The sequence below is a fragment of the Mustela nigripes genome, chromosome 15 (genome assembly GCF_022355385.1).
Source record: "Mustela nigripes isolate SB6536 chromosome 15, MUSNIG.SB6536, whole genome shotgun sequence".
NCBI classification, from domain to species: domain Eukaryota; kingdom Metazoa; phylum Chordata; class Mammalia; order Carnivora; family Mustelidae; genus Mustela; species Mustela nigripes.
Window position 1 is genome coordinate 50,743,388 of NC_081571.1, and position 26,119 is coordinate 50,769,506.

A 26,119-nucleotide genomic window follows, 5' to 3' on the forward strand; every position below is an offset into this window, starting at 1 on the left:
TTACATCCTGTCTGCGGCTGCTTTCACGCTGTTCAAGGAGAGTTGAGTGCGACGGTTGTAACCGAGAATGCATGGCTCGCGGAGTCTAACATGGCTGTCCTTCACAGAAAAGGTGTGCGGACACTCTTGCACGTGAGCCCGCTACTTGGTACCGAGACCAAAGCCATCTTCGTTCAACTGAAACAAGTTCTGGCTCAACATGGGGGAAACTGGAACAGTCACTCAGCAATCGCTGGGGGCCTAAATGACTGTACACCGGGTCATTATTCCCATTTAGTAGACCTGATGATTCACTTGCTGGTCCTTCTCACTGGACTGCAAGCTCCTTCAAGGCAGAGACAGTTCACTTGACTCTGCGGAGCCTGGTACGTTTTAAGTACTTTAGAAATTGAATAAGCAAAGTAAAGAGTTTTAAGATAACTATCTCAAAACATTCTTAAAAAAACAAAATAATTACTAATCTTTGTGATGAACAAGGCACACCAAGTTGTAATATTTACTTAAGACTGTTCCCTTTAATATGTTCTTACACAATCCCCCCTTTTCCTATAGAACCTGATACATACACAGTTTAAAAGCCATTCATGACCTGTGTTTTATAAGTAACATGATGCAGATGTTCAAAGTGCCATCTCTATTTGCTCTTTGAGCCCTAATGCCTTATTTTGGGTGAGATGTGAGCTAACGGTCAAGGATGATGATCACCATACTTATTATCTGGTATTAAAAAAAAAAAACTTATTCTAGGCAGCTCCAAATATCCTTCTTGCCTTCCTACAACATTCATCCCAAACACAGCTGTTCAGGACCACTAATAAAAATGCAGGAAGCTTTTAACAGTAAGGGAACACTTCATATAAATTAGGTACATTAAAGATGGCAAAGGACTGAATTCCTTGACAAATCTTGATGTCATTGTCTTGAAATCTAAAAACTACTATATCAAACATGGACATCTTTCAAGACTTAGAAAGAACAGATTGTTCCTGACTTCTGAAAATGTTCTATTTTCCTCCATAGGAAAATGATAGGGTTTTTTTTTTCTATCAATATTAATCAAATTACTTATATAAAATTAATCTGTTCTTTAGTGAGCAGACGAATGCTCCATTTAAATGATCTTTACAGATCCCTGAGGTTGCTATCTTGTCACTATTTAAGTGATGGATATTCAATTGAATTTTTATGCATAAATAGTTCAGTTCAATCTAGAAATGAAGTAGCAAGCATGATGGGCCAGACACAGTCAACAAACAGTTCAATAAAAATGCAAATTTTTAAAACCATTATAATGTATTTAAAAGTAACAAACTGTATCACACACTTCCGAGGTTTAAAAGTGTTCTCTCAAGGTCTTTTTTTTTTTTTTTTTTTTTAAGAAAACCAGTCTTTGAAGTTTTTTTGTTGAGGGTAGCTATTTCTCACGTTTCTTCTTCTTTCTCTCTGGTTCATCAATGTCCATGTTTGGAGTATCAGCCGAAATGCTTATTCCTGGTATCTAAAGTAATGCAAAGAGAAAAAATAAGGTGAGAAAAAGCATAAAATAAGGAATAAATCTCATTCTCATCATCTCCTTCCCCACTGACACTTCAAGTTTAAAAGGATGTCTGAGAGAGGGCGAAAGGAGGTCAGCAGAGGTCTTCCACACCAGGTATACATATGTCACACACAAATAGTGGCTCAAAAACGTGAATGACAGACACCCTCTCAACGGGGGGAGAAAACATGTCATGTGGAGAGTGGCTTAAAGAGAAGAGATCCAGTCTATCCTGGCTGAGCCACTACGGCAGGCAGTATCAGAGAGGCCTCTGGTGATACTGAGCAAAGTTAAGAAGTAGTATCTCAGAGTGATACATACTTTATCCTCATCTTTAAAAGTGCAGATTTTAAAACTCATACAAATGAAAAGGGACCAGGCAGGCGATCTCAGACAGCTCTCTGCCTTTGGCACTGAGGACATTTTGGATCCCACAGCGTAAGGAAATCAGTGAGAAAATAGAATTTGCTACGTTAAGTATCTGGCTCCCACACTGCTTGTAAGATTTCTCTATTGAACAGAAATAACTTAAAATTGTATCGTTCTCTTTCACACAATATGTACCTTTTATACCATCACAACATAGACACTGAAGTTCGGTCTTACCTGCGGTTCTACTAGGGACATTCGGATTTTCTGATGCTGAAGATTGGATGAGTCTAGCATGATTTTCACTTTAACTTTATCAAATATATGGAACACTGTATCCTCTATTTTAAGGGAAGGTATCTAAACAAAACACATTTTATAATTTTAAATTGCTATCTAATACTTAACGTTTGTTTTAGTTTTTTACTATTCCCATTAATTTAAAAGTCTACATTTAAAAAATTATTTCCATATTTAATACACATCTAAGTGTGTATTAATATAACAATGCAATATAACAATATAACAGCTTCACATACATATGACCTATTTATGGGTATACTTCCCCCTTTCAGTAAGATGGTCTGATATATGTGTTAATTAATCTCAGGATTCTCACCCCATTAATTAGCAAATTGTTGGTCTACCAGAGGAGAAGGTACTGTGGGCAAAGTTTGCTGTTTTGTAGTTCTATTAAAGTTAGGGAAGTAGACAGTTTATCAGAAAAGAGACACTGGAAATAACTCTAAAAAATTCTGAGCTAAAAGCAGCCATGTATTCCTTTACTTTAATGCATCTGTCCAACTGTGCAAAGCATAATTTAAGTTTTCCTTAGGGGGGAAACTACATGGTGTAAAACAAATCAAGGACAACATCTGTATGTGGGAAGATATACTGAAATGAGAAATTACAAATAGAATAAGCTTATTAAATATATCTGCACATCTGCAGGATACAAAAATAATTTTATCCTTTCTAGGTACCATTGAAGAAAACCCCCTCCAAAAAACCCCAAAATCAAAACATTAGAAATACTATACCTCATCATCATAAATAAGCCTTGGCTTTGGTTTGTCCTTTTCTTCAAAAAAGACGGTACCTTCTAAACCATACTTTGGAATTAACACCACAATAGCATTCTTTCTTACAAACAGAATATAGGCTTCTTCACTTACTATTCCTTTGCTTTTGAAAAACAACTGTAAAATAACATACAGCCTTATTAAGGATTATCTTAAAATATTTTTGAAATTAACAAAAAGTATTCTGAAATTAAATTGAAAGTGAACAAAACTTCATCTCCCCTAATATTACTGACAGAAGGCAAATACCTGGGTATGAAAAGCCACTGATGCACGCTGGGCATACTGAGCCATTTTGTGCCGGAAATTGAGATTCTTACATAAATCTGCAAGTTTGTGTTTGTCTGTCAACTCTGGATAAGTACAGTCAGCCCCAATAGCCACAGCCAACAATCGATGGACGATGATGTCTGCATATCTAGAAACATGAAGGAGAAATAACAATCATGGTATGTTAACATTAAAATATCTTTTTACAATCCAAAATTAACTATTTTCTATCCCCTATAATTTTACAAGGAAAAAATACCTTCTGATGGGTGAAGTAAAATGTGTGTATATCGGCGATGCTAAGCCATAGTGATGAAAATCGTTATCCATTCCAGAGCAGAAGTACACAGCCTGCATCATACAGCGAGTGGCTAAGATCCTTAAGAGAGTGTTGAGATACGGAAAAGTCGGAGAATCCGCCCGGTCCAAAGAGTCAGCCAAAGACTTGGCTGTATCAGTTTTAATTTCCAAATTCTGAGAGTAAAGAAGAGGGGAAGTGCACCCTATTAAACGTTTTAAAATCAGTACCATCATGTCTTCAAAATACAAGTCAAACAGAACATTTATGATGTTTTTGACCAGATAATAAGTATTTATATCTTTTGTCCTTAATCTAGGAGAACCAAAAAGAGCTTATAAAAAGTCATGATTGTTTTATGCAACATCAAAGCTTAAAATTTTATGAATACATTTAAAGGTACTGAAGTATCAACATTCTGAAGAAGTTTCAAAGGGGAAAGGGACTGCGGTAGCAATAGCACCGATTCTCAGGGGGCGCCTGGGTGGCTCAGTGGGTTAAGCCTCTGCCTTCAGCCCAGGTCATGACCTTAGGGTCCTGGGATCAAGCTCGGCATTGGGCTCTCTGCTCAGCGGGGAGCCTGCTTCCTCCTCTCTCTCTGCCTGCCTCTCTGCCTACTTGTGATCTCTGTCAAACAAATAAATCTTTAAAAAAAAAAGCACTATTCTCAAAGCCCAATTTGTGCTTGCCTATTCTTTGGTGGGGTAGGAAAAAAAAACAAATCAAAGCAGATCTGGATTCTTTCTAGTATGCCTGGATTTCTTCTGTAGGTATTCTTTCCCTTCCATTCAAGGTAGAAGTAAAGGCCAGAGGCAAATTAACACTGTACTAGTCACTACAGTTCAATATGCTGACACGTCAAACTAACTGCGGTCTTCTGTTTTGGGAGAGGAGGCAAAAATACTTAGATCCTCCTTCCTTTATCCAGGTCTTAGAAAGAAATAAGATAGTAGGAAAAAATTGCCCAATTTACAGTGTAAGCTTAGAGAAGAAGTTGATTCTGTTCTGATGGATAGGGATAGTAGGCCCACCATAAAGATCTGAAAAATCAAAACCGACATCATTCTGTTAGAAAAATACCTTGAGATCCAACACTACTTCCAGCTGTCTTCTGGACAGGAGAGATGGGAACCGAACAAGTGATCCAAAGAAACCAATGTAAGCCATAGTCACAAGGGTAAAGGTAATTATGCCTAAATGAAGTCGAGGATATGAACCCCCTTCCTATGTTTTTCCTTTTCCTCTGTGTATGCAGTAAATGGATTTCTCTCTTAGGGACATGATACAAAGGGGGCCTAACTGAGTTGAAGATAAGAGGGAAAACAATTATTTCTAAGTCTCTGAAGTTAGGCATCTCAGAGGAGGCATGAAATAATATAGGCATAAAGAACACGTATAAAGGCAAAGAGATATGGAAGAGCTTCATATGTTCGGGATATTGCAAATAACTTAGTCTGGAACTTCTGGCTATAGCAAACAGTGCTCTTTAAAGACATTAAAGGATTTTATTCAGCAAATGATTTCAATGTGAGAAAAGATGACTGTATCCAAGTTAGATGGTTTTTTTCCTTAATCAAAAGTACTACTAGACTATTTTTGCATCAAAAAATAATGCAACTTTCATGCAGATGCGAATACAGATTATTTAGTACAATGGACAGATCACAACTCAAATACTGATGATTTTGCAAACTATGTGACCTCACCTTGGATTTAGCTGCCTTAACAAGAATTTCATAATTTGATGGAGGAGGAGCTGGGTGTTTTCGAAGCAAGGCATGTTCTGAAAATTCTTCATGAATTTTTTTTGCAACAGAGATATTGGCCAGTAACATAAATTCTTCCACCATGGAATTTGTTTCCCTGCCAATGGAGAAATCATTAAACAATGAAAAAAGAATCTGAGGCTTTTATATATCACATTTATTCCCAGGCTACCTTTTCCACCACTGAGACAATAGAAGTATTTCCTACGTAAATATCTGTATGCCTGTGTGCACATGCGTATTTTTTATAACCTAACTCTTTCATTTCTCAGGTGCTACGCTGACAGTCTCTTACTCTGCATCTACTGCATGAGTAAATCTCATGCAAGAGACTTTTAAACTGCATTTAAATAACAGAAGCTTTACTCTTATATAAAATCTATACCATAAGCATTTTCTTCACCTTCTTTTACTAAGTCTAAAGAGATTTTTATTTAACTACAAATCCATAAAAATAAAGTTTACTAATATGAATTAAAGGCTATTTAGGTCATATAAATTTGGGCTAAAAATTAAAATTTTCACCAATAAATCACCAAGATGAAGAAATTAGATTTGTAATAGCTCTTCTGGGTACTTATTATTGACTGGCATTGCACTATGTTGTTAAATATTGATCTATCTGTATCCATATAGGGAGAGAGATAGGTTAGTCTTGTTTTGCAGATGAGAAAACTAACGATCTGTAATATTCTCTTGCTAAAAGTCGAAGTTAGTAGTATCAAGATCCAAACTCATATAACTAAATTCAAACTCTTAACCAATTTGATATTGCTCTTCATTCTCTATAGTCTGTGTCTATTTAAAACTTAGGTTAGTAAATGATCTGTATTCTGTGTACGATGTACTATTTTCTTACCCCCAAGTCACTGAATTGGTATCATATTAATCTTTTATTCATGTTTCCATTTTTAACATCTTATAAACTTCTTGACTAGATTCTTAAAGCATATTAATTTTTTAAATATTAGGAAGATCCCCAGTCATACCTTTAAGACAAGAGACAACGTCTTAGAAATATGTTGTCTTCTTGGTAAGAAGGGGTAATGTTTTACTTTGGCAGAGTTAGATTTGACATTTTCCTCAAAAAACCTCTTCATATTAGGCTCATTGTTCACATTAGCATTAGTTTTAGTTGTACAAAGTTTTCCCAAAAGTATTTTTAAAATTTTATCTCTAATAGTATAAAGCACACACTTCCTAACAAAGAAATGAGTATATTTTCATTTTTAATCTTTGGTCATCTACTAGAAAAGTATAAATGCACATTCATTTCAGAATTACCTTATAGAAGGCATAGAAAAGAGGCCCGATTTAACCAAAAATAATCTTGCTTTCTAAATCTCAACCAAATCAATTACAATGGTACCAAAAATAACATCTGAGCACTCTTCATAAAACCCAGTGAGGTAGGTACCATAATCAGCCCTGCTTCATCAACAAACAAAGGCATAAAAAGGTCAGATCACTTGTCTGGAGTTACTGGAAAGGGGATCCAAACCAAGGCAGTCTGGCTTTAAAGCACAAGGTCTAGTACATATTTGTACACCACGCTCTTCTTAATTAAATACTTAAGAAATTAACTAGGGCAATCTCTTACTTACCACAACTATTACTAGTCACATTCCCACACACCACATATCAAAACCAATTTGAATTGGAAATTCTTCTATTATAATACTTACCTTAGTTTTATATAAGAAAAAAAAAAGCAAAGTCACATTTACTTCTATCTATCTGAAGTCAAAAAGATCTAGAGAAATCATTATCCTACTAGAAATAGGTATTTGGGGTACAAATAAGTTTTGTTTATTAATACAGATACTAGATATTACATTTAAAATAAAAATCCTATCTATTGCCCAGGAAAAATTTACATACCTAAGTTCCTTGGTCTGCAGATCTATAGGATCATGAGTTTCACTGTCCATGTGGAATCGAACTTCCGGAGAAGAAAGAGTCAAAGCCCTAAATAAAAATTACAGATGTAAATTTAGTAAAGTGAGCCAATAACATAAAATTCTAGAAGTGATGCTTTTAAATTAGAAAATGATCACAGCAAGTGAATAATAGTTTTTCTTCTGAAGGCTTTAAGACCATCTGCTAAGCTTTATGCTCTATTTTCATTGACAGCTTCGCCTCTTACGGATCTAAAATGCATTTAAAAAGAGAGGACAACAGAGGCACCTGGGTGTCTCAGCTGGTTAAGCCTCTGTCTTGGGCTCAAGTCACAATCTCTGGCTCCTGAAATTGAGACCTACAGCAAGTTCTCTGTTCAGTGCGGGGAGGCTGCTTGTCCCTCTCCTTCTGCCTCTCCCCTCCACTCGTGCTCTCTCTCACAAATAAATTTTAAAATCTTTAAAAAGGAGAGAGAGAGGACAACAGTAACACAACAAAATATGAGTCCTTGTGCTTCTGCAAATCTGCACCCAAACTGAGTCTTCACTAAGCTACATGGGTTTATAATTACTTTTATTTTATTTTTTTTTAAGATTTTGTTCATTCGACAGACAGAGATCATAAGTAGGCAGAGAACCAGGCAGAGAGAGGAGGAAGCAGCCTCCCTGCTGAGCAGAGAGCCCGATGTGGGGCTCAATCCCAGGACTCTGGGATCATGACCTGAGCCACTGAACCACCCAGGTACCCCATGTAATTACTTTTATAAATAAAGAAGGTAACTGGCAGTATTTTATTTATTACAGAAAACAATGTATTGGGGTGAGGGATGATGAAAAGGCAAAAGGGAAGCTGCCACACATAGATTAAGTACCATCAGAAGATCCACAGTTCAAAAGTATGCCCACATTCGCTGAGCCAATGTAGAGACTGATAAACTCCTACCCTGATATGTACACACACTGACGGCTGCTGATATGGAGGGCTGCGTACCAGCTAACACACTAGACCAAGGCTTTTATGGAACGGTTCACTTCATGAGGTGGAAAGTTCCCCTGTGATAAGTAAATTCCAACAAGGCGAGTCTTATGTTTCCTCACACCCTTTTTTTTTTTTTTTAAAGATTTTATCCATTTATTTGACAGATGGAGATCACAAGTAGGCAGAGAAGCAGGCAGAGAGAGAGGAGGAAGCAGGCTCCCCGCTGAGCAGAGAGCCCAATGTGGGGCCCGATCCTAGGACCCTGGGATCATGTCCTGAGCCGAAGGCAGAGGTTTTAACCCATTGAGCCACCCAGGCACTCTGTTTCCTCACACCTTGGTGCTATTTTCATCAGTTTAGCTTCAAACCAACTTAAAGAATTTCAGTGAAGTTGGGTAACCCTAAACAATCATGGAGGAGGCAGGAAAGTGGAAGAAAAATGATGAGACGGTACAAGCTAATTCTTCATCTTTTCCCTCAACTCTTCAGCTTTGTTAGAACTACCAAAGGAATACTAGACAGAGAATCTTGACAAATATTCTTTCTTGCCATGCAGTCTTTACAAGACTCTACACTAGACTTAGTCTGTTTATCAATACATCTGACCTAAAAAGCAAGGTATAGTAATCACATTTTGATCATTTTTTTCTTCATAAAACACCTGAAATGTTATGTCTACCATGACTTAACACTTATCCTTTAAAAAAGACATAAAATAGGGGCGTCTGGGTGGCTCATTGGGTTAAACCTCTGCCTTCAGCTCAGGTGACGATCCCAGGGTCCTGGGATCGGGCCTCATGTCAGACTCTCTGCTCAGCATGGAGCCCGCTTCCCCCTCTCTCTCTGCCTGCCTTTCTGCCTACTTGTGATCTCTGTGTCAAATAAATAAAATCTTAAAAGAAAAAAACATAAAATATAAAACAAAACACAGTCTTTAGGAAGGTAAAAAATACCAATTTTTTTTACTGATTGTTTTCTTAATTTCCACCTAAGACTAAGAAGACTCAATGACCTGTTTTTACCAGTAGATGACTCTGGTTACAAAAGGTACAGTTTTTGAAGTTAAAAATAATCTTTCCTATACTAAATAGGAGAAGCTAGTTACTAATTCAATTTTCTCTTACTGTAAAACTACCAAAATGAATTTGGGTATTTTATTCATTTATTTTTGCATTTTATTCATTTATTTTTAAAACAAACTTTCTAGGGAAGCATGAGTGGCTCAGTTGGTTCAGCATGTTTTTGGCTCAGGTCATGATCTCAGGCTCCTGGGACTGAGTCCCACATGAGGCCTCCTGCTCAGCAGGAAACCTGCTTCTCCCTCTGCCTCTGCTGCTCCCCCTGCTTGTGCTCGTTTTTTCTCTACCTCTCTAATAAATAAAATCTTAAAAAAAAAAATACAAATAAAACAAACTTTCTAAAAATTATCTTCAAACTTTCTTCTGATGTCTTGCATACTGTAAACCTTTGATGAACATGTGTTGTTTTGTGTCCTTTTAAGGTTCTTTGGGTTTAACATACCCAAATTATCCTTACATAGTTGCAAGTTTTACATTTAGGATCGCACTAAATATTCCAGAAAATTGACCCATGAGTAGAGATAGAGATGGCTCAGTGTAACTACATGGAAGGGCGCTATCCAGTGGAACTTTCTGCAGCAATGGAAATGTTCTCTGTCTACACTGTCCAATATGGCAGTCACTAGCCTTAAGTGGCTACTAAACACTCGAAATGTGGCTGGTGTGACTCAGGAACTGAATTCTTAATTTTCTTTAATTTAAATCAGCATATCTTATGAAACAGCACAGATCTAGAGTTCATACTCCGCAACAAAAGTACTTTTAGTGACCATCTGTGACCCCTCCCTGGATGGGCGTCGGAACCCAAGCCCAACATCGGAAAGGTTCATGCACTTGCTTTACTCGGACAGTTGATTATGTCTTTATAAAACAAATTTCTTTTAACTACTTTACTTCAACAAGTCTGGGGACTTGGGATACTCCTTTTTATCTTACACTATTGCAGTTAGGCAAATCCCATGATATAATAGCTGAAAGAGACACATCTGCTACTAGCTATCACATCTTTGGGAAGACTGCTTCTGTGTAACTTCGAATCATTTAAGAAATGAAGGTGTTGGATTAAACAATCTCTAAAATTGCTTCAAACTCTCAAGTGCAAGAAGTTCATCTATTTATTTAAATATGTGAAAACCAATGTTCAGTATGGAAACTCATTTCTAACTGCAATTAGAAACAACTGATAGAAAAGTCTTAAGGAGCTCTTCTTGCCTCCCTCGAAATTATCTCTAAGATCTTCGACTCTTTTGGCATAATATATTACAAAGACAGAGCTAAAAGAAAAAGAATGTCTCTACCTTTCTATTCAGCTCATTAAATAATGTCAATTGTCCATGATAAAACACTTGGAAGAGTTCACAGGTTATCTTATTACCAAGATAAATAAATTAAGACACTTCTTAATAAATATTTTTGAAATGTACCCTTTTTCAATTCTTCTTTTTTTCAAAATTTTAGCTAGTTTGTTTAGTCCACGGAGACTAGTGGTAATCTCATCATTCATGGCTGCAGAATCAATTCTCATCTGAGCTTCAGCATATGTAAGGGAAGCCTAAAAGGAAAACCATATGTTAATATAATTCTTATAAAAACTGGTTTCTAGGGTACCTGGGGGGCTCAGTTGGTTAAGTGACCCACTCTTAATTTCGGCTCAGGTAATTATCTTAGGATTGTGAGCTCAAGCCCCACACGGGGCTCCATGCTAGGTGTAGAGGCTGCCTAAGACTCTTTTTCCTTCTCTCTTTGTCCCTCCCTGCCCCCCAACTCTTGCACTCTCTAAAAAAAATTAAAAATCAAAAAATCTTTTTAAAATGTAAAAACAAAACAAACAACCAAAAAAATGGTTTACTATATTTGCATAGTTGTACTACATTCAATTTATTATTTTGGAAAATCTAAAATCAGTAACAAAAGAGAGATTCCTAGCTATAATATTTATACTGCAGACCTACGGTTTTTGGTTCATTAATTTGTATCTGATAAGTTACATAACATCAAAAAGCTTATGTTAAAACAAAACAAAATGGGGTGCCTGGGCGGCCGAGTCTGTTGAGCATCTAACTCTGGGTGGGCTCAGAGCATGATCTCAGGGTCATGGGATCCAGCTCTGCACTCAGCAGGAGGTCTACTTGGGATTCTCTTTCCATCTCCCTCTGTTTCTCCCCCACACTCACGCTCTCCCTCTAAAAATAAATCTTTTAAAACAAAACAAAATGGCAGTATTTATTGGTAAATTTGCTTAAACTTTACTTTCATAGTTAACAAATAAATACTTCAGTAACACTAAAACAAAGTAAAAAGGAAAGTTATTTTCCAACAATGACCGTAAAGTGAAATCCTCGCCAGATGATCATTACTTCCTTACTCAATGACAAATAAGAATACTATAATAGCCTAAACATCATGTCTTACAGAAAAACCTATGAAATATCCCAAATTAAGTATCTAAAAAAGAGACCAATCACAGTAAAAAAGATCTCAAGTAATTTCCAATTATAATCCAAACATACAAATAATGCTTCTGTTCCTATTTTGCACCTCATGGAAAACTACCATTTTTTTAGCTTATCAAAAAAAAAAAAAAAAAAAAGGAGAGGTGCCTAGGTGGTGCAGTTGATTAAGCATTAGGAGTCAGCTCAGGTCATGATCTCTGGATCATGGGATCAAGCTTCACGTCCAGCTCTAGGCTCAGCACTGACTCTGCTTGAGACTCACTCCCCCTCTCTCTGCCTTCCTCCTTGCTCTCTCTCTCTCAAACAAATAAATAAATAAATAGCTTAACTAGTTAAAATCAGGAAAAGGATAAGAGGCTTAGATGATGCAGGAGGCCAGGTCAGATTCTTAGGAGAGCTAAGTTATCTACTAGGGACTGAGAGCTCCCCTTCCAAAAATGTTTTCTGTTTTATGTTCACTGAATTTTTCTTCATATGACCTGGTTACACTGAACAAATGTGGGAGAAAAATAAACTCATCCTTTTTAAAAATACAAATGAAAGAATGCTTAAGTCATTCATATATCGCTATACATCACAGTCGGTCCAACACTGCTGTCTTTTCCAAACATTAGTTCATCCGAAACTGCTGAAAGCCAACTAGATGATGCCAAACCTCAGAGAAAGGCCAAGGGCAAAGTGAGAACATAAGGGGACCCAGGGAGCTTTCCAAAAGAGAGAAGGATGAGAAGTAAGCCTGGCTCCATGCTGTCTGATGTGAAACCTCAGGCTAGTTCTGCTGAAATCCAACGATAATTTATGACATCATTTCTCTGAAAACTCATGAATATTACAAGATGGCATACATGCCAACTTTGAAAATACTGACCACCTTATATACTGGAATAATTTCAAATAGTAGTGTTTCTGTATTAGGGCAGTAAGTCATCTATTGAGTCTTCTCAAGTATTCAGGCTTTGTGAGTTTCTGAATACAAGGCAACAGATAATGGAAAAAGCTAGATCCTGCTACGACACTGGGGAAAAATTTAATTTAGTAAACCTGACTTTTTCAAAACCGTCTAGTAACACTGTTAAAACAGAGTACCAAATATTTTAAGCATTTTATATTAACCATGAAACCAACCTTTGAATTAATGGCACTTTTGGTAAACCTCACTTTCAAGATTTCAGCATTGTGATTCATTTCCCAAATACACGAAAATGCCAACCTATGGGGGAAAACAGATAGTGTTTGTTAATGGGAATCTGTTAAAATAATAAATACTATGTCCTTATGACAAAACATGCATCAATACCTGTCAACGTTACATCTTAAGGAACATAAATTAGAGCTAAGCAACTCTGGAACCATGTCAATCCTCTGGAACAGAAAAAAGAGAGTGACAGATTACTTAACTATATCCGTACATTTATTTGACATTTCATTCTCAATAGCATTAATTTAATAAGGGAGGAAAGGTGTCTGTGAACAGAACTGGGAAAAGAAGAAACAAATCTATTTCTAGAAAAGTATTTACACACAACTGTTACCAACAGCACCCGAGAGGAAACCAGACTTCATGTCAGTGGATCTAAGACTAAGTCCCCTCCACAGCCCCCGAGCTGTCCTCCAAGTCTGCAATCTCTGCTCAAGCCTCAACGGCTCTATGACTGGATCTTTCTCCAATGCCTAACACAAACTACATGGTGTTTTAGACATACTGAAAAAGACAGCCACGGTATTTTTACAGAAAAAAGCTACATGGAAGAACTCTGACAATGAATTCATAATAGACTAAGTTTAACTTTCTCTTCTACTGTCACAACTTTTCTCTTTAAGTTTATGGGAGATTCTAAAAGAAGAAATGGTACATCATGACAAAATGGATTCATGACTAAACTTTTGAAGCAACAGAAAATACACTAGTTATTCAGAGCTAGTAAGTTAAATGCTACACAACAATTTATATCAACCAAATCTACTTGTTAATTGGGCCACTCAATAACCAAACCCTCTGCATTATTTTCACTGATTTATTGCCACCTTCTTCTACCTAAGTCTTTTGGCTAATTCATGTGCTATTCCAGACTGTGCAAGAATTCAAAAGTTCTCACGGTTTTTACAAACTAACAATGCACACTCACATGATACTTATTCCTCATATTTCACTAAATACTGAGGCTGAAAACACCTTTCTCAGAAAACACCTCAGATGATTTTATTATTAGAAATAAAACAGATGATGAAAAAGTTACAAGCACGTGTCAAAATTCCATTTTAAATATAACCCATTTACCTTTTCACAAAGATAAACAGTTGTTCCCCTTCTGGCTGACTCTTGATCCAAAGCATTTCCTGGCCTAATAAAATGGCTAACATCTGCAATATGAACACCAACCTGAAAAAGATAAAAATGAAAGGATGTCAACATGCTCAATTGGGTAAATGTCCTAACAGAGATCCGAGAAGAAACTGAGCAAAACTGAAAAAGGATGGCCACACTTCCCATTTCAATTTCTGTCACAATGTCCATTAGTCTCTGTACCTGCAACTGACTAGGCATGAATAATTCACGAATTCTAAAATGGGTCAAAAGAAAATAAACTCAAAAACAGAACTACATATTTGGATAAGAATGTCACTACACCAAGAATACCTCCAAATTTCCATTTTCCAGTTCTCTACAATGTAGAGCATCATCTATGTCAGTACATCCTGGAGGGTCCACACTACAAACACACAGATGTCGCAGGTCTTCTCGGTTTTTCATGTCCTAGAAAATGCCACATTGTTAAGAAATAAAAAACTATTTCAGTAGTTTAAATAAAATACAGCTCTTATGAAAATCAACAATTTCTCTCTATATATCTTAAAATAAACTTTGTTTTATTTGTTCATAGTAACCACACGTTATGATTTGTAAATTGTGGTTTTTTTCACCTTTGAATAATTTGACATAAGCTAGTGCTGGTTCCCCAGAAAAAGGTATCTTTCAGTAAAACAAAGGATTTTTGTAAGACCTAACAGTTCTGTAACAAACTTAAATGCAGAGGACTAAAGTGGGGACTATGGTTTCTACTTATTTAATTAATTATTTGTAGACTCCATGCCCAATGTGGAGCCCATTGAGGAGTCCATGAACTCACATGAACTCACATGAAGGAGGGCATGAACTCCCAAACTGAGATCAAGACCTGAGCTACAGATCCAAGAGTCAGATGCTTAACTGACCGAGCCACCCAGGCGCCCCAGGTTCTACATATTTAAAAACACATACAGAAACCAAGTTAGCTCAGATATAGGAATTTCTACATTGTTTTCAAATTACCTTTTCAGTAATGCTCCAGGGCATCTTTGGAAGAAAGCTAAGAACAGCCTGTGAAAAAGGCTGATGGGGAACGTCGTGCTCAAGCAACAAAACTTCTGTTTCAGTCTCTTTATCTCCAACGTCACCTAAGTTTTTTACAAAATGTCCCTAAAACCGAAAGGTTTTATTAGAAAGGTGAATTCTATAGGTTTTTGTTTAGTGTATGTTATTATGACACTATATTCTTGAACATTTATATATCGCTTCAGTATTTGTAAATGCTTCCAATGCTGCTTCTTAAAAATGAGTCCATAAATCTTAAGTGATTTATGATGGAGACTTCCTGAGGGCTCAGTTCCTACACAGCAAAGTGTTGTCTATTTCCTATGATCTCTCAAATTTAAAATGTTACTTCAAACACAGTAGCTTCAGAACTTATTACAATCTATTTAGGTTTCAAACACTATTTTTAACCACTATCGAAACTTATGTCTTAGGAAACGAGTAAAAATAAACAATTTGCACCGGAATTTCATAAGATTAATTTTCAAATAAGATATACTACTTATTAGGTAATTGTGAAACAGTCCTATATTTCAATATAAATTTTATTTCAAAATCAGATTCTGTTTTTACCAAAAGAAGAAATTTTATACTTAATTCTTAATTTAATATTCTAAAATAAAATAAATCATTCAAGCTTACGTTTGGATATCTGGAATTTCTGGGCCAACCATCAATGGCAACAATAATCCTCCTTCCTTCTAATGCAGAAGCCTGTCTGGTTTCTATTCGAATTCTAGGGATTCTCCTATCAGCAGGGGTAAAGAGATGTCTTCTTGACTAAAGAAAATTAGGACAGAAGATTTTATACACAGACAACAAATCTGAGGTTGGGGTATGGGGAGGGCTCTAAGTTCTATTTAACGGCTACCATTTTTTAATTACATAGCAACATGTGCTTTACTTACCTCTTTAATATCAGACTTGGAAAGCATGCCACAGTATGGTCTCCAATTTCTTTTTATTATTCCTACTACTCTACCTGTGGGCTTTAACATTTTTTCATTTGCAGCAGTCTTAAGCTGAGATTTAAAAAGAAAGTCTTCAGTTATTCTTCCTTTAAGTATAATGAGACAATTTCTCTTTAAAATCAGAATATGAATATGGATACTAATATTTCCACGTAGTTAATTATGACACAGTTACAGAATCTTGATGCTTTCAAAATTCTAGGTCAGAATATGCCAAAGCAAGCCATGGAAATAGTTCCATAGTAATACACTACAGAAACTTATAATCAAAAAACAGAAAAAATATAAATATAACTGAATAAATGTGTCAGAATTCAACTGTTTAGTTTTAAGATGAGGATTTACACTCACACACACAGACACACGTGTGTGTCTGGGAATTAGTAGACTAGGATTTTAGCAGCAGCTTGCACTTAAATAGCCATGTGGCATTTATTAATTCACTAAAAAGACTTGTATCTTAGAAGTTATTCCTTATCCAAAATAAAAACCCATATAAAAAGAGTATTTATTAGAAATAGCTTAAAGACTTCATGCTATTTCACGTCAACACTCTCCTATGGCCTAGCCTCTGTAAGGATGATATGATAGTAAGACTCCAGAGCACTGAACAGAATTCTTTTTTACATAAAAAGGAGAACTACTAATGTCTGAATTCCAACTATTTGTGTTATTCTCATAATCCTAAAATACAGAAATAAATGGGTCATATCAGACAGACTTTAGATTATAAGAAATCTGAAGGGATAATAAATATGGTGGAAGAGAAGGAATTAAACAGACTTTTATGTAAGGGCCTCAAAGTATATCTATTATGCTGATGGGATTTTAGCATTACATAAAAACAATGCAGAAAATTTCCAATTTGTATTTACTTAAACCTCACTGATTCAGACAAACCTAATTCAGACAGATCATGTACCTGAACATCAGAATTCGAGTTTCATATTCAAGTTCCAGTCTTTTTATATTTAAACCTGTTTATTGAGCAAAATAAGATAATTCAAAAGAAAACTATTTAGATATTTAAGAGGGAAAATAATCAACTATGTATGAAATATATTAAACCCACAACTATAGTCTTATTCAGTAAACCTGAAAGCAGTGAAATTTGTTTAATTTTCTCTGAAGCCAAAACATTAATGAATTCTACAAAGCTACACAGACAAAAGATAAACCTGCTTGGTTTCATACAAGGCATTCTCTTTCCTCTTCTTTTTCCACATCATCTTCATTTTGACCTTCATCGTGTAAAACCACAGAAGATGGGGCCACCCACTGATTCTTGGGAAGAAGTTCTACAGCAACAATATCTTCATGAACAGCTCGGTTTAAATTCTTAAGTCCCTGTAAGATTATCTGGGTACAACAGCAAACAGCAGGTGCTCAGATATTTTTAATGGCAATATAATAATGGGAAGGTTCCTTTTTTTTTTTTTTTTTTTTATTTTATTTTATTTTTTTTTTTTTTTATTTTTTATAAACATATATTTTTATCCCCAGGGGTACAGGTCTGTGAATCACCAGGTTTACACACTTCACAGCACTCACCAAATCACATACCCTCCCCAATGTAATGGGAAGGTTCCTAACAGAAGGAAAGCTATATTGAGAGTTTCTATGTATCTCTAGTTCTCTTTTATATTTTTTCTTCTTCTCTAGTGTCCCGCCCCTTAATTTCTCAATAGCAAGTAGAGAAAACAAATTAGAAAATACGGTTGTATACATGGCTCCACCACAACTCTTACATTAGCATCAAAAGACCTTGGGAAAACTTCTCTCTAAATCTCAGGGTCCTGGGGCGCCTGGGTGGCTCAGTGAGTTAAGCCTCTGCCTTTGGCTCAGGTCATCTCAGGGTCCTGGGATCCAGCCCCACCTTGGGCTCTCTGCTCAGCAGGGAGCCTGCTCCCTACCATCTCTGTCTGCCTCTCTGCCCACTTGTGATCTCTCTCTCTGTCAAATAAATAAAATCTTAAAAAAAAAAAGTGGGAAAAGCTTTAAAAAAAATAAAATAAAATAAAAAATAAATCTCAGGGTCCTGATTGGGTAGAATGAAAAAAGAGTACCCACTTTCACAGGCTGAAGGTTAAATGAAATGCAGCATTCAAAGCAGTCAGAAGAGTATCTGGCAAACAGTGAGCACCCAAAAATGATTCCTATTTGCTAAAGTGTGTGAAGCCCTCTGGAGCATTTGTATGTTATATAAACAGCATTTTTCATAACTAGGCATAATACAGAAAATAGAAGCATCCTATTATTTTTTTAATTGTTGAAGATTTTTATTCTCTTAAAAGTGGGGTAAATAAAAAGTTCTCTTCTTCCATCAGCAGCTCTGAAAGAAAGTGATTCATTCTATTATCTATGACCTCTCACATAACTGCCTTTAAGCTGGGGTAGAGTAAGTTCAAATTCTACAAAATTTTAAACACTCGTGAAAGAAAATTATGAAAAGAAAATCAAGAAGAGAAAGTGTTTTACTGTACATGGAATTTATGTACACAAAACTTACCTCTTTATCGTCTTCTGTGTCTCCATGAACCCATACTGTAGCTTCTAAGTAATTTTCCCTACTTGCTCTAAATGTTCCTTGAAGGTATGTACCAGATTTTATGCCTTGCTGTAGCTTACTTAAAGGAAGATGCTCTGAAAATATTATTCTTCCACTTTCTATTTCATTCTGTGAAATGAGCAAACCACAAGATGTCATTAGTACATAAACCTTCCGTACACTCAATAAATAACTGTGATTATCTTTATCAGGTATTAAAAAAAACAAAAACAAAAAACAAAAAACAAAAAAAAATCAATGGGGTATCTGAAATAACTGTTCAACTCTTGATTTCGGCCATGATCTTGGGGTCGTGGGATGGAGCTCCACATTGGGCTTTACACTCAGTGGGGAATCTGCTTAAGATTCTCTCTCCCTCTCCCTCTGTCCCTTCCCACCCCTGCGCACAAACATGCTCTCTCTCATAAAAACAAAACAAGGGCGCCTGGGTGGCTCAGCGAGTTAAAGCCTCTGCTTTCGGCTAAGGTCATGATCCCAGGGTTCTGGGATCGAGTCCCACATCGGGCACTTTGATCAGCAGGGAGTCTGCTTCTCTGTCTCTCTCTGCCTGCCTCTCTGTCTACTTGTGATCTCTGTCTGTCAAATAAATAAAGGAAATCTTTAAAAAACAAAACAGGGATGCCTGGGTGGCTCAGTTGGTTAAGCAGCTGCCTTCGGCTCAGGTCATGATCCCAGCGTCCTGGGATCAAGTCCCACATCGGGCTCCTTGCCCCGCAGGGAGCCTGCTTCTCCCTCTGACTCTGCCTTCCACTGTGTCTGCCTGTGCTCGTTCTCGCTCGCTCTCTCTCTGACAAATAAATAAAATCTTAAAAAAAAAAAAAAAACCCAAAAGACAAATACCATATGATTATACTCATATGGAATTTAAGAAACAAAACAGATGAATATGGGGAAGGAACGAAAAAATAAAGTAAGAAACTCTTCACTACAGTAAACACTGAAGGGGAGATGGGTCAGGGTATGCAGTAATTGGGTGATGGGCATTAAGGAGGGCACTTGAAGTAATGAGCACTGGGTGTTGTATGCAACTGATGAATCACTAAATTCTACCTCTGAAACTAACAATATAGTATATACTAATTAAATTGAATTTGAATAAAAAAATTTTTAAAAACCATCCACGTTATGATATATACAACTCTTTGAGTTTGAGAATATGGCACAGTAAAAAAAAGCACTTTCTATTCTTAGGGCAACTTATACAAATATTTCAATTTCATTACATTTCAGCATTTAGCCATAGATATGTCTCTAATAAACTCTGTACACCCCCTCTTCCCACCCCGGGCCTTTCATAATGAAGGTGTGTAGTTAAGGAGGTCAGGTGAGCAGGTGGGTAGGTAATTGAAGGGTATTTTGAAATTTCAATTCCATGGAAAGAGTGTAGCTACTAAAGTACAAGAAAATCTATTTTCATTTTGGGTATATTACACAGTTCAGAATATGAGATAGAAGTAGGAAAGGAACTGCTTTAGGTCTACCACAGGTCTTAGAGACCTCAACATCCAAAATCCTTACTGCTTGGCTCCTTTAATTGCCTTTTTCATTTACCACAACCTTCCACAGAGATTAGTCCTTTTTTTCCTTAACTCTCCCATTTCCCTGTCCCTGCCTCCCTCTCAGATGAGTGACCGCAATCTCCATACTGAGATGCAAAAGCAGTCACTGGAGACCTGCTTCATCTTCCTGACCCTGAATCTGCCCTCCTCCCCGCATCTGTATCAAAACCTCAGCCTGGGGCACCTAGATGGCTCATTGGGTTAAGCCTCTGCCTTTGGCTCAGGTCATGATCTCAGGATGCTGGGATCAAGCCCCACATCGGGCTCTCTGCTCAGCAGGGAGCCTGCCTCCCCTGTCTCTGCCTGCCTCTCTGCCTATTTGTGATCTCTGTCTGTCAAATAAATAAATAAAATCTTAAAAAATAAAAAAACAAAAACACCTCAGCCTTCTGCTGAGCTCTCATGCAACAACGAAGACAATGTTTCTGTTCTTTCCAGTGGGCACTACCTACCATCTCTTCTCCTCCATTCAAGAACTTGTCCTATAATCATCTCCTCTCTCCAGATACAATCTCCCTACTTCCCCTTACTACAACATTCACACCATCATATAAATTTGCAATAACATGACCTATTAAAAGAAATAAATACAGTTAATTAACTTTGGGTCTCCTGGCTGATCCTCTGTTCTGCTTCACACCAACAGGCCACAAAAATAATATCTGTAATTGCTATGTGTCTACACACAGCACTACGCACTCTCTCAGGAATAGCTGTAAGCAAGTTTCATTGTCAGTCACCAAAGCCACTGTCGTTGAAGTCGCTAATATTATCTTCGCTATTTCAGTGCTCCATTCTCTGTCTTATCAGGATTTTTTTTAATGACCTTTCCTTCCCTGAGACACTTTTGAGTCCAAATCATCATCCCGTGGGTTTCTGTCCTACTTCACCGTAGCCCCTCCTTATGTTCCTCTGCCCACATTCCTTTTCCCGATCTCTAACTACTGGAGTATCCCAAGAGTGGTTATAGGCCCTTTTCTTTACCTACCACGGTTTCTTTACCTTACCCACGTTTACTCTCGTGTCATTTTCTCCCACTTGAAACAACAAAACCTCTTGATCCCTCTTGCTTTCTGACAAACACCTCATTTCTCTCCTTTCCCACCGCAGCAACGGGAAGTGTTACCATACTATACTTTTTCTCTTCCTATTTTTCACCTATTCTATTCAGATTTCTGCCTCCCTACCATCAAAACTACTCTGGATAGTACTCACCCCCTGCAAATGTCATAATGCTAAATCCAACGATCAGTTCTCATTACTCTGACTTAGCAACATTTGACCCGCATGATCGGCCCTTCCTTCCTGAAACATTTTCTGTACTTGGATTCCAAGAACTTTACACCTGCTTTTCCTTTTACATTTCATTTGCCAGTTCCCCTCATGTTTCTGACATCTACTGGAGTATCCATGGGCTGAGCCCTTGGACCTTTACTCTTTTCTATCTATATTCAATTCCCTAAATCAGGGCTAGGCAAACTAAGGTCCATGCACCAAGTTCAACATGCTGCCTGTATTTGGAAAATTAAGTTTTATGTTCCATGCTCTTTCATTTATCTATTGTTGATGGTTGTTTTCATGCTACAACAGCAGAGGCGAGTACTTGTGTTAAGACTATAAAGCCTGCAGGGCCGCCTGGGTGGCTCAGTGGGTTATAGCCTCTGCCTTCAGCTCAGGTCATGATCCCAGGGTCCTAGGATCAGGCCTCCACATCGGGCTCTCCGCTCAGCAGGGAGCCTGCTTCCTCCTCTCTCTCTGCCTGTTTCTCTGCCTACTTGTGATCTCTCTCTGTCAAATAAATAAATAAAATCTTAAAAAAAAAAAAAAAAGACCATAAATCCTGCACAACTTAAAAAAAAAAAATTACACTCTGATTCCTCACAAAGTTTGTTTAGGAGAAAATATTTGCAAATCATTTATCTGATAAGGAACTTGAATCCAGAATATAAAAAGAACTCTCATAACTCAATAATAAAAAGACAACCCAACTAGAAACCAGTCAAAGGATCTGAAAAGACATATGCACACATATGCACAAGTTACAATATACAGGTATATATTACATATAATATACACGTGGCCAATAAGCTCATGAATAAATGCTCAACACCATTAGCCGTTAGGGAAATGCAAATCACATCAAAACCACACTGAGGTATCACCTGACACTCATTAAAATGGTTACAATGAAAAAGACAGACAAGCATGTATTGGTGAGAAACTGGGACCCTCATACATTGCTGGGAGGAATGTAAACTCCTGCACACACTTTGGGAAATAGTCTGGCAGTTCCTTAAAAAGTTAAATATAAAATTACCATATGATGGAGCAAGTCCTCTCAGACATGACTAAGTATGTACCAAAGAAAAATGAAAGCAGTCAAAAAGACCACATATTACATGATCACATTTATACGAAACATGCAGAATAGGCAAGTTTACAAAGACAGAAAGATCAGTAGTTGCTTAGGGCTAAAGCAAGAGCATTGCAGGGACAGACTGGGATTGAGTGGTAATGGATATGGGTTTATTTTGAAAGGGAAGAAAATGTTCTAAAATTAGATTTGGTGATGACTGCATAATCCTGTGACTATACAAAAAACTGTATATTTTAAATGGCTCGGTTGTATGATATGTGAATTATACCTCAATAAAACTTAAAAAAAAAAAAGTCTATCAATCCCTGCCTCACATATTCTCATTTGGTCTTACGGCTTTACATACCACCTATATGTTGATGAGATCCAAATTGTTATCTCTAGTATACCAACATCTCTAGTCCTAAGCTCCCTCATGAGCTAGAGATTTGCATATCTAACTAACTGCTCATACCACAAAGCCACTGAGAGCTTTAACAGTTATCTCAAACTTAAATGTCTAAAATCATACTTGTGATTTCCACTCAGTCCTGCTCCCTGTCTTCATCCCGTGTAAATGAAGGGATACCACTCACATGGTCACTCAGGCAAGACACCGAAGGTCATCCATACTCCTCACAGCCCCTTCCAATCTATCACCATGCCTTAAAACATTGACACCCCCATGTCTGATTACTTCCGACTCCCTTAACTGGTCCTACCATGGTCTGGTCCATTTTTCTGTCTTGTCTCCCATGGAGTTCTAAAATATCTTCCTAACTAGAGGACCCTGCTTCTAATCTATTCTCTTAGAGCAGCCAGATGGGTCTTATTGTCTTCCCACTCAACATCTGCCCAGCACTCATGGACTAAAATCCAATTTTTTCACCCTATCTCATTAGGTCCTATATGATCTGGTGGTCTCTGTATTTCTGACTTCCTGTGTGTAATGTTTTCTCCCTTGCTTACTCCCTCCCGGGCACTCTTCCAGCTGTTCTATGATCTCGCCAACTTATTCTAATCTCAGAGCCTTTACTTGCTGATTCCCTCCGTGTAAAATGCTCTTCCCCTAGTTATTACGACGGTTAACTCCCTCACAAAATCTGGCTAAAATGTCCTTGTCTTGAAGCATATTTGCTTGGTTAACATCCTTCACATCTCTGCCTTGACATCCCAAATCTGGGTTAGGGGCTAAGTCCTCCCATAATGCTTGTTTTGAAAACATGAATTTGTTCTAATCCAAATGCTATATTAAAAAATACTAGGTGGGGGCACCTGAGTGCCTCAGTGGGTTAAGGCCTCTGCCTTTGGCTCAGGTCATGATCTCAGGGTCCTGGGATCGAGCCCCGCATCGGGCTCTCTGCTCAGCAGGGAACCTGCTTCCCCCTCTCTCTCTACCTGCCTCTCTGCCACTTGTGATCTCTCTCTCTCAAATAAATAAATAAAAACCTTAAAAAAAAAAATACTAGGTGAACGCAGAAAACTGCAGCTAGCTGAACCAAAGCTACAGAGGAACCCTCAAAACAAAGTCACCTCTCAAACATCTGTCACCCCAGACTACCATGTGTTTCATGAGCCACACCAATCTTCAACTTCTATAACTTTTTGTCCAAATTTAGATAACCCAATTTCTACCACTTCACAAAGCTTCTCAGTGTGTCCCACCACATTTTCCCATTAGCTCTGCGGCTTTCATTATGAGATTTTGCAGGTCACAGTGAATCTGAAGACCATATGTGTCGTATTAGAACAGCACCACCTGTAATTTCGTCACGTCTTACACTTACCCTACCCACCACAGTCCTCAATCAAATATATACTACCAACGTTAGATTTCTTCTCTTCTCTTCTAAACCAGTGCTATCCAAAACAACTTTGTGATCATGGGAATATTGTTTTTATGGTCTCTAATATGGTAACCACTGGGTACAAGCAACTCTAAAGCACTTGAAAGATGAATAATGCAACTGAGAAACTGAATTTTTCATCTGAATTAAATCAAAACAGCCAGAGGCAACTAGTGACTGCCTGTTAGAACAGTCCCTAAATCTCTATTCTGAAAGTCAAGCCCAGTTCTTATTTTCTCACTTCCTTTTAATTTTGTAGTTGATTGAAGATAAGCAAGGATGAAGAAAATTTTGTAAAGACTGGATATGTGTCTAATGTTCTATCCCATAAAACCTGTTTCTATAATAACGATAGGTGCCGTTTACATATACTATACATTTACTGTAGGTATGAGCAAGGCACTGAGTAAGCATTTTATTAATACTACTGTCGTTATTTCATTTGATCCTCATAACAATGCTATGAAGTCAATATTGTTAAATACATTTCACATGTAGGGAACGAATGCCCAAGGTTTATAGACTCACTTAGCAAGCCCTCTCTTCTCTACTACTGTATGGATCCCTTTACTCCTCCTTCTGCCCCTAACTTTGCCCTTGATAAAATGCATCAACTCACAAACTGACATTAAAGTGGTCTTTCAAATAAACATTTCTCATCGTTCTCCCTCATTCCTCCCAGGCCCACTCTCATCCACCCTTTATTTCTTGTAGCGTGCCATTATAAGGTATGGAGCCCAGAATCCTACCTGCTACCTTCTCTTCATAGCATGTCTTTGGAATAAGATTAAAAATTACTGACCAATAGAGTAAATTCTAGATCTTCGTTAGCTGGCCCCTACCCTTCTTGCTCTACCTTTAATGACTCCCTCCTTTCTTCCTTCAGGATTAATGCTACAGCTTTATGCTATCTCCAATGCCCACCAAGTCTTTTTTTGTCAAATACTTACACCTTATTCACAAACCAGCCACAGATTCCTTTATTCAGTCATCAAACAAATGGTGCCACCATGTGGCAGGCCCAACTCAGGCTGCTGAGGGTCTCTGAGTGAACACTGTTATTTTAGTCAAGTCTTTTAGGAATGGCATTTTGATAAGCCTATTACAGCCACTCTTGTTGCTTATAACCCAAGTCCTATTCAATTCCAGCTTACCTACCAATATTCCAATTTTTAAATTGGATTAACTATAAACAAGATCCCAAAGTGGCAATTTAATATTTTCAAGTTTCAAAAACAAAATAAAACAATTCAAACATACCCCTTCTTCAGACAAACAAGCAAGACGATCTATGAGCTCCGGGTTAGCAGTTAGGCTCTTTACATACTCTTCACCTGAAAAATAAGTTTCGTTCTTGATAAAGTTAAGTGTTTTCTTTTCTTTTTTCTTTTTTTTAAACCTGCATTTGTTGATATGGTCATATCAAAGCAGAAGTATTGAAATTAAAAAATATTTTAAAAAAAAGCAGAAGTATTGGATCAAGCATATCTATGAGTTGTTTTTTTTAAAGATTTATTTGTTTAACAGAGAGAGAGAGAGCGCACACGAGCATGAGCGTAAGCAGGGGAAGGAAGCAGGCAGAAGGAGAAGCAGACTCCCCACTCACCAATATAGGACTCAATCCCAGGACCTAGGATCATGACCTGACCTGAAGGCAGACACTTAACTGAGCCACCCAGGCTTCCCTCTAGGAGATTTTATTCCTCAGCCGATTTCGAAGGGTGATGAGGAAAT

General features: G+C 37.3%; 1 protein-coding gene across 2 annotated transcripts in view; it reads right to left on the reverse strand.

Annotated features, from left to right (window-relative positions):
* Positions 1-725: 725 nt before the first annotated feature.
* Positions 726-26,119, reverse strand: part of DIS3 (DIS3 homolog, exosome endoribonuclease and 3'-5' exoribonuclease) — a 28,466-nt gene continuing 3,072 nt past the window's right edge. For both annotated transcript variants that reach the window (XM_059378000.1, XM_059377999.1), the window contains exons 4-21: positions 25,646-25,719; positions 18,564-18,731; positions 17,249-17,413; positions 15,992-16,105; positions 15,726-15,863; positions 15,042-15,188; positions 14,370-14,486; positions 14,010-14,111; positions 13,029-13,093; positions 12,857-12,941; positions 10,703-10,830; positions 7,204-7,290; positions 5,263-5,419; positions 3,518-3,732; positions 3,238-3,406; positions 2,947-3,105; positions 2,144-2,266; positions 726-1,498 (exon numbers count right to left, since the gene is read on the reverse strand). In XM_059378000.1, the coding sequence (XP_059233983.1) occupies positions 1,415-1,498; positions 2,144-2,266; positions 2,947-3,105; positions 3,238-3,406; positions 3,518-3,732; positions 5,263-5,419; positions 7,204-7,290; positions 10,703-10,830; positions 12,857-12,941; positions 13,029-13,093; positions 14,010-14,111; positions 14,370-14,486; positions 15,042-15,188; positions 15,726-15,863; positions 15,992-16,105; positions 17,249-17,413; positions 18,564-18,731; positions 25,646-25,719 (2,297 nt within the window). In that variant the 3' untranslated portion in view covers positions 726-1,414. The remainder of the gene's footprint in view (positions 1,499-2,143; positions 2,267-2,946; positions 3,106-3,237; positions 3,407-3,517; positions 3,733-5,262; positions 5,420-7,203; positions 7,291-10,702; positions 10,831-12,856; positions 12,942-13,028; positions 13,094-14,009; positions 14,112-14,369; positions 14,487-15,041; positions 15,189-15,725; positions 15,864-15,991; positions 16,106-17,248; positions 17,414-18,563; positions 18,732-25,645; positions 25,720-26,119) is intronic.